General features: G+C 31.9%; 3 protein-coding genes across 4 annotated transcripts in view; 1 reads left to right on the top strand and 2 right to left on the bottom strand.

The window, feature by feature from the left end:
* Positions 1-237: 237 nt before the first annotated feature.
* LOC140443217 (programmed cell death protein 7-like) lies at positions 238-8,122 on the bottom strand. Of its 2 annotated transcripts, none has more exons than XM_072534350.1 (5): positions 7,936-8,122; positions 2,274-2,656; positions 1,542-1,728; positions 1,228-1,474; positions 238-436 (listed from the first exon to the last, which is right to left on the bottom strand). In XM_072534350.1, the coding sequence occupies exons 1-5, from the start codon at positions 8,120-8,122 to the stop codon at positions 319-321; spliced, it is 1,122 nt and encodes a 373-aa protein (XP_072390451.1). In that variant the 3' UTR covers positions 238-318. The 2 variants fall into 2 exon arrangements, with proteins under 2 accessions (XP_072390451.1, XP_072390452.1); XM_072534351.1 differs by lacking the exon at positions 7,936-8,122 and adding an exon at positions 2,804-2,917.
* On the bottom strand, positions 8,122-8,951 carry LOC140443218 (tubulin-specific chaperone A-like). The gene is made up of 2 exons (XM_072534352.1): positions 8,642-8,951; positions 8,122-8,403 (listed from the first exon to the last, which is right to left on the bottom strand). The coding sequence occupies exons 1-2, from the start codon at positions 8,769-8,771 to the stop codon at positions 8,180-8,182; spliced, it is 354 nt and encodes a 117-aa protein (XP_072390453.1). The 5' UTR covers positions 8,772-8,951; the 3' UTR covers positions 8,122-8,179.
* Positions 8,952-10,039: 1,088 nt separating this feature from the next.
* shtd (anaphase promoting complex subunit 1) overlaps positions 10,040-18,655 on the top strand; it is a 60,970-nt gene continuing 52,354 nt past the window's right edge. Inside the window, exons 1-4 of the mRNA XM_072534336.1 lie at positions 10,040-10,201; positions 10,266-10,750; positions 11,168-11,481; positions 12,207-12,487. Coding sequence (XP_072390437.1) covers positions 10,178-10,201; positions 10,266-10,750; positions 11,168-11,481; positions 12,207-12,487 — 1,104 coding nt within the window. The 5' untranslated portion in view covers positions 10,040-10,177. The remainder of the gene's footprint in view (positions 10,202-10,265; positions 10,751-11,167; positions 11,482-12,206; positions 12,488-18,655) is intronic.

The following is an 18,655-nucleotide window of genomic DNA, read 5'->3' as shown; positions in this document are numbered from 1 at the left end:
CACAGCGTTTGCATATGTAACAGATGGGCGATGAGTATTTGAGAAACTTGACGAGGTTGGGTAAGAGACGAGATTGTATTTTCTCCCACAACTTTGGAAATTGTTTCCTTTGGAGCTCTTTGTAAGCCAAACAGCCTCTGTAGTTGGCAGGATGATACTCTTGAGAATTAAATAATAACGAAATTAAATAAGGGAACTAAATAAGGCAAGTAAGGAAAAAATGAAAACATCTTCAAATAAAATGAGACTCATATTTCTTTTACTAAATTATAAAAAGGCAAACAAGCACATCTAATATGGGTTAATTCTAAACGCAGATTAATTATTTGACAAATATTTAGCCCAACCTTCATTTGATTCTGGTAAAACCCAACCAACTGGAATTTTCGAACCCATCTCATTGGTGGGAGATACTAGGAATGTATCCCAACTTTTCCTGAAACGAAAAAACAAGATTATAAGCTCACAATTATATAGACTAAAACTTTCAAAACAGTGATTATTTTTCCCATTGTCGTACTCTTAAGAATTAATTAACGCTGTTAAAGTTTTTATCAGTGTTCTGTTATATCTGCCAGAGAGTATGTGTGAAGCAGACAGTGTGAGAGTGAAAGGAATAAGTCAAAGGGGGAAACAAGATAAAGTGACTGGAATGAAATAGGTTACTAACCTTCTTAGGGAGACAGCACTCTAAGAAGAAGACTGAAATAGATAATAAATAACCTCGTGAAAGTTCAAATCAGAGGTGAGGGGTTGTTTAATGTTTTTATGTTAGTAACTTTCGAGCATTTTTCGGATTATCCCAGGTGCTGATCACTTGCGAAATTGGCAGATATGCTTAAATTGATTCTATAATAATTGGAGGCTTTCAGTTGATACATTATCTTGAACTATAGTGACAACAATGTTTTTACTATATATTTTAAAGAAATTCTATTTGACAGAGAACAAAAATATACAGTATCAAATGATACTTCCATACACGCGTGAAAGAAAGTAACAGGTGGTAATCTTCAACAACCTGAATTATGGTTTAACTACAATGACAGATACTTAATACATTTCTTTTAAGTTTAAAATGTGTATTTCAGACAAACTGGTGCAAACTATTAAAGAAAAACTTCAATATCTCAGAGAATTCTTTGATAACAATATTTCACTTGGGTTTTTCTTTGTGTATCGAGAGTACATTTAACCAATATTAAAATGTAGTTACTAAACACATACCTTATAGCAATAAACGTTTCCACGTCCCTTTCAGCAGCAGTCAAAGCCCAGTAAGTAGCATTATCTTGAGGTATCAACTGTTTAGGACCAAAAAACACTGCATGCCATTCATCCAACAGTCTTCGTTCTTTAGATAATTTTGCCGTTTTCGTATCTTCAGTAGCATTCTTTTCCAACATCAATTTTAGACCTTGCTCTTCTTTGGCATATGTTTGAAGAGATGACTCCCACATATTCTTTAACTTTACTGAAAATAAATAAATTATAAAGTAAATTTCGCTACAGGATAAGTATTTTATTATAAGTTTACTTACAGACAGTTATGTTAAATGCGTTCTGATCTTCTAAAGAAGGTTTTTCGCCTCTTTGGACGGCCATATGATGTCTAATAAACCTCAATTTTGCTAGGGAGCCAATAAGAGCCATTTGTTTTCTAGCATCAGATTTTTTCTTTGTTACTTCCGACAATACACAGTCAGCGTCCTTTTGCATATCTTCTGCCTAAAAAAACACAAAAAAGGTAAAACGTAATAAACAATTAACAGTGTTTATATAAATCAAAATAAAGTGTCTCTGTGTACTGTCTCCAATCCTTGTTATGCTTCACAAACAAAATTAATGATGTCAAATGTACATATTTTGATTTAAAATATATCATATAAAGTTGTGCAATAAATAAGAGGTTTTCATCATTATTATCATCATCATGCAACCTCTTCTGTCCACTGCTGGAAATAGGTCTCTCCCAGTTTTCGCCACTGTTCACGGTTCTGTGCTTCTTGTTGCCATTTTTTGGATATTAGTCTAATGTCGTCCATCCAGCGTGTTGGTGTTGCTGCGTTTGTCTTCTAGTGGGCGCCAGTCAATTAGTCTTCTGGTCCATCTTGTGTCTTTCAGTCTCGCTATGTGACCTGCCCAATTCCATTTCAGCTTGGCTATACGTTCGACGACATCACTAATAGAGTTTTTAAGATATATTATATATAAAGTAACTTAAGAAAAATTACGAGATTTCGTAACTAAGAAAATAAAAAATATTTAATTACCATTTTAAGTTTTTCCTCATCTTCTTTCTTATTAGCTAACCATTGGTCAATACTTTTATGAAGTTTTTCCCTAGCCTCAAACTTTTCCTTCATCTGCTGCCTTCTAAATTCTTTCTTCTTCTTATGGTTCGCTCTCTTTTTCTTTCTTTTATCGATGCTTTTCTTCAAACGGAATATGGCGTCTCCAGACTCGAATTTAGAAATGATTTTTGTAAACTGATCTTTTATACTACCGATTTCAACGGTTTTCTGCTTCCATTCGGTAGAAGGCATTTTATCTGCTTGGCTTTCTAGATCTTGATGTGTTTTGTTAAGTTTTTCGAGTAATTTTAAGCATTCTTTCAGTGAGTTTTGCGCTTCGTGGATACCTATTACATTTGACGCTAAAAATAACATATAAAATAAATACCCAAAATTAAATATTTCAAAAACTATTTCATATTTATATCCAGTTTAAACACAATTAAATACATAGCATTTAACATATACAATACACAGATTTATAAGGGCTTATAAAAAGAGCTCCTTACCCTAATTTCTAAAAAGCATTATCAGCATAATTTTTGTTTCTTTGGTTTTAACGGCAATTTGTGTAGTGTTGTCACTGTCAGTGCATTGCAATGAGCATAAGTTCTGTTGTGGCGGCGTTAGAATATGACTACGGTCAGCGCGAAACTGAAAGAAACGTTGGTGTAAGTCTCTTGAGTGCGCAACGAGTATGGAGACGGTACGAAAAGACTGGTCTGCTTACTGGAAGACCTGGTTCAGGTTGAGGCAGAATTATAACAGCTAGAGATGACCGCTTTGTTGTTTCTAGTGCATATCGTCTGACACAGATTCTAGAAGTCCATGCTTTATCATTTATGGTTATTCTTGGACACGACGCAACATTATGCGTGATAATTCACGGCACAGAATGTGATCCAAAGCATGCTTCGTCATTTGCGAGCTGTTATCACTACCAGAAGAGATAATACTCGCTACTAAAGTTCTTTATATATCTTTTGTTTCAACAAAAAGCAAATCAAATTAAAATTGTCCCTTTTTGATATTTAGTATATCAAAGAAAAATTGCTCATTTTCATTACTTTCAATAAACTTTGGATAAAAACACTGTTTTCTTTAAGCAATTTGTTAGTAAACTATGTTACAACCGAAAATAAAGAATAATATCTAAAATAAATTTAAATTGGGTGACCCCAATTTTATGCTCGGCAACATATTTAATTTTGAATGTGATGGGAAAAATTTAATGCAAACTATTTAAGATGCCACAGTTATTTTTCTAATCATATCAATCTTGATTGTACTATCATAATATTTTATTATCAAATACAAAATGATTCAATAACAAACAGAATTTAAATTGAATTATTCAATAATAATAGATAAAAATAATTCCTCACACTAATTCCATATTCTTAAGTGGTTATGAATCATTTATATTAATAAATATGAACTCTTTTTAGGTAAACAGTTATATGGAATAGACTTTTTTTAATGTGAATTCCACTTTGCATTTTTTAAAAACAAAGCAAGATATTATTTTTTCTGACAGGTATTCTCAAGTATTACTAACTCAGGTCTCTTATGACATGTGATCTAGACCTGTAAATACAGATCTTTAAAAATATCTGTATTTCCCATGACTAACATGCAGAAACAATTTACTATTTTTGTTAGGAATATTTTGTTGCCACAATTTTACTTTATAATTAAGTTTATTCTTAACAAAAATAGTACATTTTAAGATGTCACAAAAAATAGCCGCTGAACAATATGCAGGAACACTTTCAAACAACTATGAAAAGTAGTCGTGTGTTAGAAAAAGGTACTAAGGACTGTCAGGTTGCCTCAAACTGACTTTATATACAATCAAGAACTCAATTGAGCATATGAGTTAACTAAAAGCAAATTATGATTCTCAAATTTATAAAATCGGAAACTTGCATAACTTTTATTTTAATTTATAACAAAGTAATATTTTTTTTAAGATGCATTTTTATGAGCAGGTTATATTTAATTTTTCAGTCAGTCAGATAGCCAAGCAGGGCAAGTGGTCGATTCACATAAAATAGTACATTTTAAGATGTCACAAAAAATAGCCTCTGAACAATATGCAGGAACACTTTCAAACAACTATGAAAAGTAGTCGTGTGTTAGAAAAAGGTACTAAGGACTGTCGCGTTGCCTCAAACTGACTTTATATACAATCAAGAACTCAATTGAGCATATGAGTTAACTAAAAGCAAATTATGATTCTCAAATTCATAAAATCGGAAACTTGCATAACTTTTATTTTAATTTATAACAAAGTAATATTTTTTTAAGATGCATTTTTATGGGCAGGTTATATTTAATTTTTCAGTCAGTCAGATAGCCAAGCAGGGCAAGTGGTCGATTCACATTCACTTCACTGTCGAAATGTTTTAGCAGAAGTTGTTTCGAATCCTGGCCCAATAAATTATTATTTTCCTAATCATATAAATCTTGATTGTATTGTAATAATACATGATTCAACATCAAACAAAATTTAAATGGCATTATGCACTTAAAATGTATAAAGCTAATTCATCATAATGACATAATAATATTATGAATCATTTATATAAATAAATGTGAACCTCTTTTGTAATTATTGTTCTGCATGAAGGATTCATATATTTTTCAATGAGAAAATAGAAAATATTATTTCATACACACTATACAATATATTATTAGATACTGAATGATAAGTAGTTCACAAGGAATGGTTACTACAAGATTAGACTCTTCTTCTTTCAGTAACCTATCCGATTATCAAATGTTGGCAATCATATTGGCAATAATAACTTTATTTATGACACCTCCTAACAGATTAGCAGATGTCACTTGATACCACTCTCAGAAAAGTGATTTCGGAGCCACGATGTTTTTCTTCAGTCTAGGTCTCTTCTTCCGGTGATCTTACCCTGTATTATGAGGTGTAGAAGTTTATACCCCTCTGAATGTCCCATTACATGGCTGAAATATTGTAATTTTCAATTTTTTATTATTTTTGTTATTTCTGTGCTCTTTTTTATTCAGTGTAAAACTATTTCATTTCTTATTCGATCAACTCAACGTATCCATAATATTCATAGGAAGATCCACATCTCAATGGCCTCCAATTTTTTAATTAGTGTCACTGTAAGGGTTCAGCTCTCCATGCCATGTAGCAATGTGGAAAATATATAACATATTAATCTGATTTTAAGGTTTGATGTAATATTTCTATTAATAAGAATTTTCTTTAGTTTATAGAAGGCCTCTGTGACTTTTTCAATACATATTGTTATTTCTTTGTTGATATCCCAGTAATTGTGGCACCCAAATAGGTGATATTGTTGACTCTTTCTAACTTTATTCCACACGCTCTGATGTTCATTGTTTGTAACTCAGTTTTACTGACAACCTCGAGTTTCATCATAGAATTTTTAGCCCATATTGCAACTCTTTTTCATTGGAACCAATCACTACCATGTCATCTGCATATCTGAGATTGTTGACATTAATTTTGTTGATTTTAATGCCAGCCTCTTCATCTAAGGCTTCTTTGAAGATAAATTTGGAGTAGAAATTAAAAAGTAGAGGTGATAAAATACACCCTTGCCTCACTTCAAGTCGTATCTCTACTGCTTTCTTAGTGTTCTGACCAACTCATGTTTCAATGGGCCACATAATTATATACTGGTTGTTCTATATCTCTACATCTTTAAAACAAGACTTGCAAACTGAATAATGGTTCTCTAGTTCCAAGGTTCTTTACTTCTATTTTTTTGTAAATTCTACAGTATTATTAAATAAATTTTCAGTACATGGCTTGTAACACTGATGATACAATGATCGCTAGCTTTTATTTTTTTAGTATCATTACAAATGTTGACAGTAGCCACTCTGTTGGTCTATGCCTTATTTCATATATCTTATTGAACAGGTTTAGGAGAGAATATTTACCTTTATCATCGAGTAGTTTGATTATTTCGCTGTGAATTTCATCTGATCCTGTTGCTTTCGCATTATTTGTTACTTTATAGCTCTTTCCATATCATCAAAGGTTATGTTTGGACCAGTTGATATATGTTCCATTTGAATTTCTGTTCTTTCATCATCAAACATTTCCTTAATTTATTTCCCCCACCTCTTTAGTTTGTCTTGTTCATTGACATATTTCCTTGTTTAAGTTATTTCTTGCACCTTTTTGTAAATATTAAATGTGTCATCCTTTTTCTACAGTTCTTCCATTTCAAGACATTTGCTGCTGTATCATTTTTCTTTTGCATACCAGATTTTTCTTCTGATTTCTTTAACAAGTTTTCGACATTCAAACTCTTCAAAGTCTTCAAACTTCTTTTCTATCTCTTGTATGCAAGGTTAGACATCAATATTCCTATTTGAAGATTTCATAAAGACTCCAAGAACAAATTCACAGGGGCAAGAAATATGGAAAGAGATCCTCCATCACAATGTGATGGTACACAACTTGTTTACTGTCAAGATCAAAAACTAGGTCACAGTAATCCAAAACCTGCTTTATTCTCCTGATTTTCGACTCTAATTTTGTAATATTTAATTTATTAGTAAAATAAACTTTATGTTACCTATATCTGTGTAGACTTAACAATACACACAACAGATATATACAAAAGGAATAACCTACACACCCAAAATTAGGCATGACTACACAAGAGTTTATTGAAAGAGGATGAGAGTTACTAAAGGGATGGTTGGTATTTGAGTTGCAGTGATTTTTTTGTATTATTCTACAGTATTTTAACAACCTATCACAGAATTCGAAATATGCAAGTAAATCCCCATTATTTATCAATTGTTACAATTTTTACACATCTCTGTTGATTATTCAATAAGTGATAAGGTTCAAGTGATATCCATTTTGATAAAAAACTCCAAAAAATATTAGATCTCATTAAGATTATTTGTTAATTATTTATACCCTTATAGCACAAGAAAATATTTTCTTTCTCAATAACCCTATAACTCAATAAATATTCTAGATAATCTTAATTATTTTCAAAATATATCATTTTAATTTATAACTGAAGTGACATTACTGAAATATTAGCAGCTTACAATTTGACAACATAGCAGTAACATTTCTGAAACACCATTTACCAATTATTGCTCTTGCTTATAAATATGATAATGCAATATGGATAATTTATTTAATTTATTATCTTTCAGCTCTCCAATATGATACTGAGTAGAATTTCTATATTATCAATTGTGTACTCCATTGTTATGGAAATGAAACTGTTTTTATATTATGATCCCCCACTTACTTATTATTTATAGCAATTCCCACTAAAGTTAAGCAAAGCTACTATATACTTATTCTCCCATACACCATCCAATCTTTAAGGTAGACCTGCCTCTGTTAATTGATTTGTTATCCATAATGTTCCACTTTAGCTAGACAGATTGGAAGTTTGTTGTGAATTATATTTCCTTAATGTAGGTGTTATTTACTTAGTCAATAAAGCTTTGTTTAAAATCCAGCACTTACTCTTATTTAGCACTGGTGTAGTAAAGTTGACATTTAAGTGGCTTGATGATTTAGAGCAACTTTTAATTAGTACATGTTCATTATTTATTATATATAACCTGCCAAAACCTTATCACTTACCTTTATTAATTTTAATTTTTGGAATTGGATGATATACGTTATTTTGCTGCAACCACGACTCTATCCATAACTCATCATTAGACTGACTATAGAGACTCTGTAAAATATTAGTCCTTGGATCTGTAGCAACAGGCACTTCAATATTAACATTACGGTTAGAAATGTTCTGATATTTTAAAAAATTCATTATGAAAATTAAGTCTTTAATAACTAGAACTACATAAAAAATAGATATTTGTAACTTTTAACACATATGCACTTCAGCTGATTTGGGCAATTGTGCTTTTGCCTCATCCAAAACTTTTTGTGCAGCTAAGTAATCTTCAGATTCTTGTAAATCTTTTTCTGTTTCCAAAATGTTCTTTAAATCCTCAAAAGCTACAGCTAGTCTTCTTTGACAATCAGGAACCATCATCAAACTTTCATTTAAAACTTCCTCTTGCTTTCTGAGGTCATATTCATCTTTTCCTAAAACCAAAAGGATTACTGTTAATATTAATAGCAATCGTATTTAAAAGTGACTAGTCATGTTTAAAATGTAAATACTTTAAATTGGATTAATTTCATCTTAAAACACAAAAAAGGTGATAAAATATATGGTAATTATTAATTCCTTAAATGTATTACCAATTACAGTTTTACCAATAGGTTATGTTTACAATATACTTTTGATATTGAAATCTAATTTTATCACAAAAATTCTTACCCTCAGCTTTATATTTCTCGATACGAACTTTTTGTGCCTCTACCTCACGTTCATAAACAGTTTTTTCTTTTGCTAATCTTCTTACAACTCCAGTTTTAATCTTAATGGTACGAATGCGTGGATCGGCCATTACACACCTAATATTTCCCTTAGAACAAATGTTCACAAAAACAATTCTTTTATTTTAGTACTAAATGAAGTATCATTCAACAAAACCAGTAAGTTCAGCGGTGACAGCAAGGCCAAGAGTGACTCATTATTCGCAAAAAACAATACCATATAAATAACAAAAAGAGATACGGATAAAGGTAAAAAAATTGGAGGTGCCCGGTGTCCGCTAGATGGCTTTTAATTTTACCCGATATCTCATAGGCGTCGAATTTGCTTTTCTTAAGTTTAACATAATGAAATTTTGAATTTTGCGAAAAAGTAATTTCCAAAACGATTTCTTCAAAAACAAATGTATATTATATTAAAACATAGTTACAAAAAAAAAACGAAAATATTGATAAATACACAGAACTCATCAAACCCGTCCTCACTCGCGTCAGAAACGTGGACGATGACAAAAAGCGATGAAGAACGTTTAGGATGTTCTGTGTTCTGAACAAAAAATCCTCATAAATATTTATAAAGGCATACAGGAAACGTATTATGGCGTAGGCGCTATAATTTTGAGTATTAGTAGGTCTATCAAAATCAACAGGCTGCGGTGGCTATGATTTGTGGGCTAGGCCACAAGGCCACTTACAGAGAATGAACGAGATGGAGCCGTAGAAACACATTTATAACCAAAGGCCGGATGAAGTGAGGAGAAGAGGCAGACCCAGAGCACGATTTAAAGACCAATGGAAGATGACTTACGAGTGTTTAAAGTACGAAATTGGAAAACCAAGGCGAATGATAGGAAGGAATGGAATCTGATCCTATAACAGGCCAAGACCCACTTGGTTATATAACCAATGATAATGATGATGATGAAAATTTTGGTGCTTCTAATAACTTCCAATAACACAGAATATTGTAGCTATTTAATGCAAATGATGTGCAACCTTTCCTGTTTAATATGAATTAATAACAATTAGTTTACTTAAAAATACAAATATCCCCGCTAATTTCGAAATTGTGGTAAATTCCCTTAAGATAATAAATAAGATTATACTTTTAATTGTAAATTGAAATTTGGGTATTGTGTATCCTCTCAATTACCGTAAGTTAAAGAATCCATAGGTAATTTCAATTACGTATAATAAATTAATACTTACCAAATTCATTATGTATAAAAAATATAAAATTAATTAAAATTTAGCGGGCTTAGATTTAAGTATGTCCACTCTGTATAAAACTGAAAATAGACTTTCAACTCCTATTGGTTTAAACTGAATCTGTCAATTCTGACAAATAAGAAAGTCAAAATAAGTGACAGTTTGATATGTTTAAAAAAAAGTAGATAAGAAATACAACAAATTTTGAACAGGTGTATTTGTTAAAACATTAAATACAATTGTAGCAAATCTGGATGAAAAAGAAGAAACAATGATTGCTGCCTCAAATCCACAGGTTGTATTCATATTTTAGTACCAAATTATTTTAAATTAGTAGTTTTTAATACAATTATTTCCAGGAATATGTTCCAAGTGGCCGGCAGCAAGCATTTCGTCACCCCGGCCCATTAGAATCTTCTGTAAAGTATAGTCAAGAACATTTTGATGAATTAATATTAAATAAATTCGAAAAAGTCTCATTAGCAGATACAAAGGGAACAGAATGGTGGATATTGAGAAAGGCTCCTTTGCAAAGTACTTTAAAGAAAGAATCAGGTGAAGATAATAAAAATGATGGGAGTCACTATCCAGTTAGTTATAAAAGGAGGCTGACTGACAGCTGGGATGAGGGTAGTAGTTTTAAATCCAATAGTGATGGAAGTTTTAGTAAATCTAGGAGAGGAACAAATACCTCGCCAAGATATTCTGAGGTAAAACCAAATCAATTAGAATTCAGTAAGGCCAAATATAATAAAATTAGCCCAAATGTTTCCAATTTCTCAACAAAATTTGATTCTACATATATGGAAGATGAACTATATGTTAATGGACATGTAGTTGTTTGGTAAGTTAAATGTGTAGTGTTTGTGTTTCTGACCTTATTATTTCCTCAACATTGACTTCCATAAAATATGATTTTAAATGGTTATTTCAGATATAAATGTAATTCCCAATAAAAGAAAATGCCTACCATGCCTTTCTCTTCACATATCATGTATTGTTTTTCTAATTATACAAACTTGTTACTCATATTCATATATTTTGTAAGATATTACTGACTAATATGGTACTATTTTAACTGTATCATCTTTGTCTTTATTCCTTCATGGCATTGTTTCTCCTAAATACATTTCTTAATATGTTTCTTCTGTAAGGCATATCAATATTAATTGCATTCACATACATTTCTTGTTTAAGCATCTGCCACATTGTCCTTCCTTTCCTACTCCTTTGCGACTATTATTATATAATATATTTTTAGGTCCAGAGGTTTAGTAAACAATTATGACGATTTAGACAATGGCAGGAAGACTGTTTGTTGTTACACATCTGAGTCTCCAGTACAACAGGCACTCTGGTGCACCTTTCACTGTGTTTGTCCACCTTTTCGAAATCCATTGGATATGGTGTCTGATGAGCCTGCTGGAAGTCCGATTGAAGCAGTTTGTATCACAGATTCTCATAATATTAACGTTTACACTCCCAAAGGAGAATCTTATTCAGTATCTGTGCCATTTATTATAGATAAATTGTGGAATACTAAATATGGAATATTTATATCAAAGGAAAATAAAAGTTAGTATATATTTATTCAATTTAAGAGAGTACCTCAGCTCAGTACACTTTATGTGCTTTGGTTATTTTACTATTTCCTATTCCAATTCATCAACTCATTCTATTTTTTTGACGTGACAACGTCTTAAATTAGGTTGTGGCTCGGAGTCACTCATGAAAAAGTGTAACGCCCGCTCACGTCTGTTACGATGAGTCACCGAACGAGAGAGAGGCCCGCCGGACCGGCGAATGCCTTGCGTCTCTCTCCCACTCAAACATGATCGGTCCGCTGCGCGCGCAGCCCTAGAGAATTAGGCGCGTTGAATCGGTGCGTGCTTGTGTCTCTGTCTTTCTCGAGCGTTCTTGGCGTTGGAAAAATAATACAAGTTCACACGTGTGGTTAAAGTATCGTCAGCATTCAATTCCTTGTTCCTATTGTGCAATTTAATAATATTCATATCAATAAATATTCTACCGAGAAAAAGACGTTGTCACGTAAAATCTTCGCCCGTAAAACCGACTTTACAGGCAACCGATTTTTTATAATAAGTATGAGCTTAAATATTTTTAATGTCAACAATATTTAATTTTTTCTATTCATCAGTAGAACTTCAATTATCTGAATAGCGTTTATTTGAGGTCCCAAACCTTGCTTTCTTAGTAGTAGATAGAATTTCACATAGTAGAACTTTTAATAACAATATCAAACATAATTTCACATGTAAATACACAACTTTAATTTTTAGGCTTTCCTAAAGATCATATTTATGAAACTAGAGGAACAGTATTTTCTTTAGCTTATCCATTAGATGACATTTGTCCAGTAATTGTCAACAAATCTGGAGCATCAAGTATTCTAAACAATCCTCATATGGAGGTGGTGTTTACAAGTGATAGCCCCAGTATTTGCATGATATACGATTCTAATTCCAAACAGCACAGTATATATAGGATAAGAAAAATTAGACTTGATGATATAGACTTTGGAGATAGAATGGAAAATATTTCTGTTATTCAATCTAAAAAGGTAAGTCTGTATTATAATGATCCAAGTAACATATTTATTAGTGATATACAATCAATAAATATCGCAAATAAAATCACTTTTGTTGTATGACAAGTGTGTAACACTTCACAGCTTCTTTACTTTTATTAAAATGATTTTCATGGATTTGCTGTTTTTCATTTAGCACTACTAAATATATCTGAGGGCTTAATTGCAATTTGCATTGCCACTCTAACTTCCATTATTCTGCTATTTTTTTGTATACAGATGCGGAAAAAATTTATAGTTAGCATTACAAAATTAACGAGAGATACTAATAGAGATAATAACACCATATTTCCACTTAATAGACAAAGATCAAAATGATATTTCCACTTAGCCTCCACACCACATTCTGTATTAAAGCCCACAATGACGTGTTATGTTGAGCGATAAACCTGATCAGTGTGAGAGTTCATCTGGCACTCAGTAAACTCGTTTGGGAGTAAACTAAAGCATCTAATGTTTTATGTTTAAATATAATGTAAATATAATAAAACATTCGAGTGTTGATACAATCAATGACTTATTAAATGACATTGAAGTTTTTAATTCCATAAATTTTCTTTTTTGTCTGAAATATGGAACTCTTTAGCTTCTATCATTAATTACTGTAGGTATACGTGATTTTTTCCAGCAGCAAATTATTGTTGCTCAGATATTGGGTGATACTTTAATCTGGGTAAAAAAAAACACACTTTGTCTTGTAATGTAATAAGACTTGACAAATATTTTACCAATAAGTATTTTGAAATAAATGGTATTTCAGCTAAAACATATTATTTAAATAAAAAGTGAGTATGTATTCATCAGATCTCCTTCTGGATCCTTCTTTTATGTTAATAGTTTCTTTAAATCCTTTTTTTTTTTTTTTCGTGGAATTTATGGCTTTGGCGAGAACCAATTAGCCAGACTATGTTAGATTGAATCATTAATTTGTGTAAAATGTTTCATAGTATCAGACCTGAGCATGATGTATTCATTTGTTTTGTTAGTAATATATAAAATGTGTAAGGTGTTTATATATATATATATATATATATATATATATATATTTTTTTATTTATTTATTTTTTTTTTTTTATTTTTTTTTTATTTTTAATTTTTTTTTTTTTTTTTTCCGCGCTAGGGCGTCAACCCGGTTCATCCCCTCGGAGGTTTCAGCCCTCTTTGTGTGCTTTACGTTTAGTTTCTTTCGCAGAATTGTATACAAAATTGGTTAGTAATTTTACAGTTTTAGTTTACAGTTTATGATGTGTTGATGAAGTACATAAAGGATATCATTATTTCCTGAAAAAATAATACAATTTAGGTCTATTGGAAGGTTTATCTTGTAGTGAATTAAGTTTTTGCATAGTTGATTAATGTTTACATTATTTATTGGACATTCAAGTAAAACATGTACTAATGTACCCATTTTACCACAACTACACAGTGGATCGTCTGTAATTTTCATTTTGTGCTTATAATAAGGTGTTAGTGCATGATTAGCACGTACTCGATTTATTGTGGCAACAAAGTTTCTGTTTGGTATTTTGTGAAACCATGGTTTTCTCGGAATTCTTTGCTGGTGTTTACAAAAGTTTGTTCCGGTTGTTGAAGCGTTGTGTAGGTTTTGCCACATCTCATTTATTTTGTTTCTTTGGTTTAAGAATAGGTCGGACGGGGGTAGTTTAAGATTTAGTTCTTCTCCTGATGTTGGGGCTGTTTTTGCTAAGGTATCTACTATTTCATTACCTGTTATACCTGCGTGTCCCTTTACCCATAGATATATGACGACTTTATTCTTGATGTGTATCTCATTATGTAAATACAGGATATTTGCTTCAATATGATTAACTGATCTATTTATGTTTACTTTTTTAAGTTTATCTACTGCACTTTTGCTGTCCGTACATATTATGAATTTGTCGTGGTTAGAGCCGAGTATGTATTTCATAGCTTGCACAATTGCTGTTAATTCTGCAGTGTATATGGAAGCTTCCTTTGGTAGAATAAATTTTTTGTCAGTATTTTCTTCCACATGGTAAAAGGCACAGCTGGTATATTCTTTTGACTTTGATCCATCAGTGAATATAGAATCATAGTTTGGCCAGTATTTGTTTTTTGTTTCGTTAAACTTTGATTGATTGAAACTTGCTACTTCTTGACTTTCAAAATAGTAGGTTCTAATTTCCCGTGAAAAAATTTGTTCTGGCGAGTAAATTAGAACCGGGGGGAGTTGGTTGGAATAAAGTATATCTGTAATGTCAAGTATTTCTGAGAAAGTTTCTACTATGAGGGGGGTTTTCTTGAAGTGCCAGTATCTATGGGTCAAAACTTGAACTGTTAGTGATTGTATACTATTGAGGTAAGAAGTTTTTTTGGAAATGGTTTTTATCACAAATTTTCTGCTCAATAGTTGTCTTCTTAGTTTAAGAGGAGGTTCCACAGCTTCAGCTTGCATAATATTTATGGGTGTTGACTTAAGATATCCGAGGCAAACTCTTAAGCATTTATTTTGTTGTATCTCGATTTTATTTAGATGTGTATCTGCTGCTGTTCCATAGAGTTGACTTCCATAATCCATTATTGATCGTACCATTGTTTTGTAGAAAAGTAAAGCCGTATTTGGATCTGCTCCCCACTTTGCCCTACAAAACGCTCTTAAAATATTTATAGAATTACTTGTTTTTTTGATGATTTGGTGGATACAGTCCTTCCATAATAGTTTTCTATCTAGATGTAGGCCAAGATATTTTACAGAGTTGCTAATACGGAGTTTATATTTTCCTATTGTTAATGGTCTTTGATAGTTGTTTCTCTTTCTAGAGAAAATACATATATTGGTTTTGGACTCGGATATGGAAAGTCCCATGTTGTCTAGGCATTTTTGGATTTCTATAAATTCAGTGTTGATATTTTCTATACATTTGTCCTCTGATTTGTTACTGGTGTAAATACCAACATCATCGGCGTATTGAATAATTTTGGACTTACGTGATATAACATTTTCTATGTCCATTGTGTACAGGCTGTAGAGGATTGGGCTCAAGATACTACCTTGTGGTAATCCAGATCTACATATTCTTGATTCCGAAACTTCTTTATTTATCTTTAAGGAAACTGATCGACTAGAGTAAGCTGATTTTATGAAGTTGGCAAAGGAGGTTGGTAGACCAATATTGATAAGTTTCTCTTCTAGTATATTTATTTGAACATTATCATATGCTGAAGTGATATCCAAAAATGTAGCCAAAGTGTTGTATTTGTGTGTGAATCCTAGATAGATGTCATTTACTAGTATCGTTAGGGGTTCTAAGGAAGATCTTCCCTTTCTAAAAGCATATTGTGAGTCAGGTAATATTTTTTCATTTTCTAGCCAATATTCAAGCCTGTTCTTTATCATTCTTTCCATGGTTTTAAATATACACGATGATAAAGCTATGGGTCTATATGAATCTGCATTTCCGTTCTGTTTTCCAGGTTTTTTGATAGGTACTACGATGTATTCTTTCCACATTGGTGGAAAAGGAATCTTTTTTATCCAAATCGAATTGAACAATTCTAACAGGGCTTTCTTATGGCCTAAGGGCATTTTATGCAACATATTGTATGAAATGTTATCCGCCCCGGGAGATTTATTATTTGTTGATTTAATGCATTGTTCGAGTTCCCATAATTGAAATAGTGATTGTAGAAAAGAAGTGTTTCTATTTACAGTAGCTATTTGTTGAGTAATGTTGTTTTCAACCCATGGGGGTGAGATTTTTGTGTGGAATTCATTTATCCAGTCTTCTTTGGGGTTTATTGGGGGTTTATTTACTTGTTTTCGGTTTTTATATCGGTTTACTTTGTTCCACACTTCTTTAATTGGTGTATTTTGATTTAGATTTTGGCAATAATTAATCCAGCTTTTTTTCTTAGTTTCTTTGAAAGTTTTTTTAGCTACTGCATCAAGTCTTTTATATTCTGTTAGATTATTAAGATTTGGAGCATGTGTGTAGGTTAAGTAAGCTTGTTTTCTTGCTTTAGCAGCTATGTTACAGGTTTCATTCCACCAGTCCTTCGAACAATGATTTCTATTTTGTGTGTTTGATTTTTGTAAGGGAATTGCTTTGTTGGCAGCTTTGTTAATATTGTCGATAATGCCCATTAGTGATGATTTTGGTTCTGTAGCTTCAAGTGTAGCGGTGTATACATCCCAATTAGCAGCCTTGAGTCTCCATATGTTATGTTTTGTCTGTTTAATTTGCGCAAGCGGGCTATTCCTTCCAAATTGTATGTGTATTGGTAAGTGGTTAGAGCCATAAGGTTCTTCTAAAGTAGACCACGTAATTAGGTGCGTCAGATCCTGTGTACAGAGGGTCAAGTCTACAGCTGACTTCTTATTGTTTGCTAATGTAGGTGATCCGTCGTTCAAAATTACTAGGTTGCATTGTTCGATGGCTTCCAAAAGAGTCTTGCCATAGATATCGTCATATCCATCATTCCAAGCCAAACTATGTGCGTTAAAGTCGCCCCCAATTATGAATGGTTTTGGAATTTGTTCCAAAAGGTTGATCCACTGTTGTAATGATATTCTAGTTCTCGGTTTAAAGTATACTGAAACGAAGTAAATTTTTTTTTGTATAAATGGAAAATTAACCGAGATATAAGTATGCTCAAAGTTTATTGTAGTTGGAATTGAGACTTCTTGGTATATTAAGTCTGATTTTAATAAAATGGCTGAGCCGCCGTACCCGTCGTCCCGGTCACAGCGAATATTGTTGAAGCCTTTAAAATTATAATATTTTCCTGCTTTAAACCATGTTTCCGATAGAAGTGCAACGGAGTAGTTGCCCCTATCTAGTAGATATTCTAGGTTAGTTTTATTAGAAACTGCTGAACGGCAGTTCCATTGAAGAATATTTATTGAATGGTTGAGGTCTGAGAATGTGATGACGTGTTTCCATTTATAGTTAATTTGACTAAGTTTTCGAGTTCTTCCTTATTCATATTTATACTTTTTGTTACTAAAACTTTTGTGACAATTTCTATAACTAATTCTAATATTGAATTTATCATGCTTAGGTCTGAAGGAGATGCAACTGAATTATTATTAATATTTCCTTTATAGTTAATACTGTCTAATATTCCTCCCTTAGGTAATTGAGATCTAGGGGAAGCTATAATTTCATTATGCAAAATTAATGTTGGATCTGGACTATTTGGTCTCTGTCTTTTAAATGTTCTAGAATTTGTATTATTTGAATTATTGTAAAATATGTTATTTGTTGACATTTGGTTAATTGAATTTGATGGGAGCTGGGTGGGTGTATAATTATTGGGATTTAATGGAGGGAAAGTTTTGAGGCAGGAAATGTTTGTAGTTTGTTCCGTATTAATGGTTGTTGCTTTTGCATAGGAGTTCCTGGGAAACTGTCTGTTGGCGTCTTGATAACTAATATTACTGGAAGACATAGCGTCTTTTACAAGTTTTTGACGTTGAAATTCCTGACACGCGCTCAAATTTGTAGTAAAATGATTCCCCGAACAACTAAAACATTTTGGAGTTATATCGGTCGTTTTACACTCTTTTGTGTTGTGTGATTCCTGACATTTTTCGCACCTAGCCCTGCTCTTACATTGTCCCCCTGTATGTCCAAATCTTAGACAATTAAAGCATAATAGCACCTTCTGTTTATATGGCTCGACTTCCTTTAGTACCTTGTTGATTGTTACATATTTTGGTAGTACCTGTGACCTAAAACTAACTACACATGTTTTTGTTGGAATATATTGGGTACCTTTTTCATCTACTTGCCTCCTATTTAATCTTTTGACTTGAATGACTTCAAATTTACAGTGTAAATCGTACATTTTGATTCTGTCTTTAACATACTCTACTGAAAATTCTGTGGAAATATCTCTTATTACGCCCTGTCTAACTACAAGAAACTTAGGAATGTATATGTCTAAATTATTTTTTGTAAATATTGCTTCATTTTTTTTAGATATGATATAGTTGGCCGATTTATAATCTTTAAATTTTATACGTATTTTATTTCTCCCTACTGCGTCAATGCTCACAATTTTTTCATCAATTTCTTTAAAATTTGTGATAATAATGTCACCTATCCTTAAAGCGTTTAACCTGCCTTTAAAATCGGGTGAATTATTTTCCAAATA

The sequence above is a fragment of the Diabrotica undecimpunctata genome, chromosome 6 (assembly GCF_040954645.1).
Source record: "Diabrotica undecimpunctata isolate CICGRU chromosome 6, icDiaUnde3, whole genome shotgun sequence".
Taxonomy (NCBI): Eukaryota; Metazoa; Arthropoda; class Insecta; order Coleoptera; family Chrysomelidae; genus Diabrotica; species Diabrotica undecimpunctata.
The sequence above is the reverse complement of the archived record's forward strand: the minus strand, read 5'-3'. Positions and strand labels throughout refer to the sequence as shown.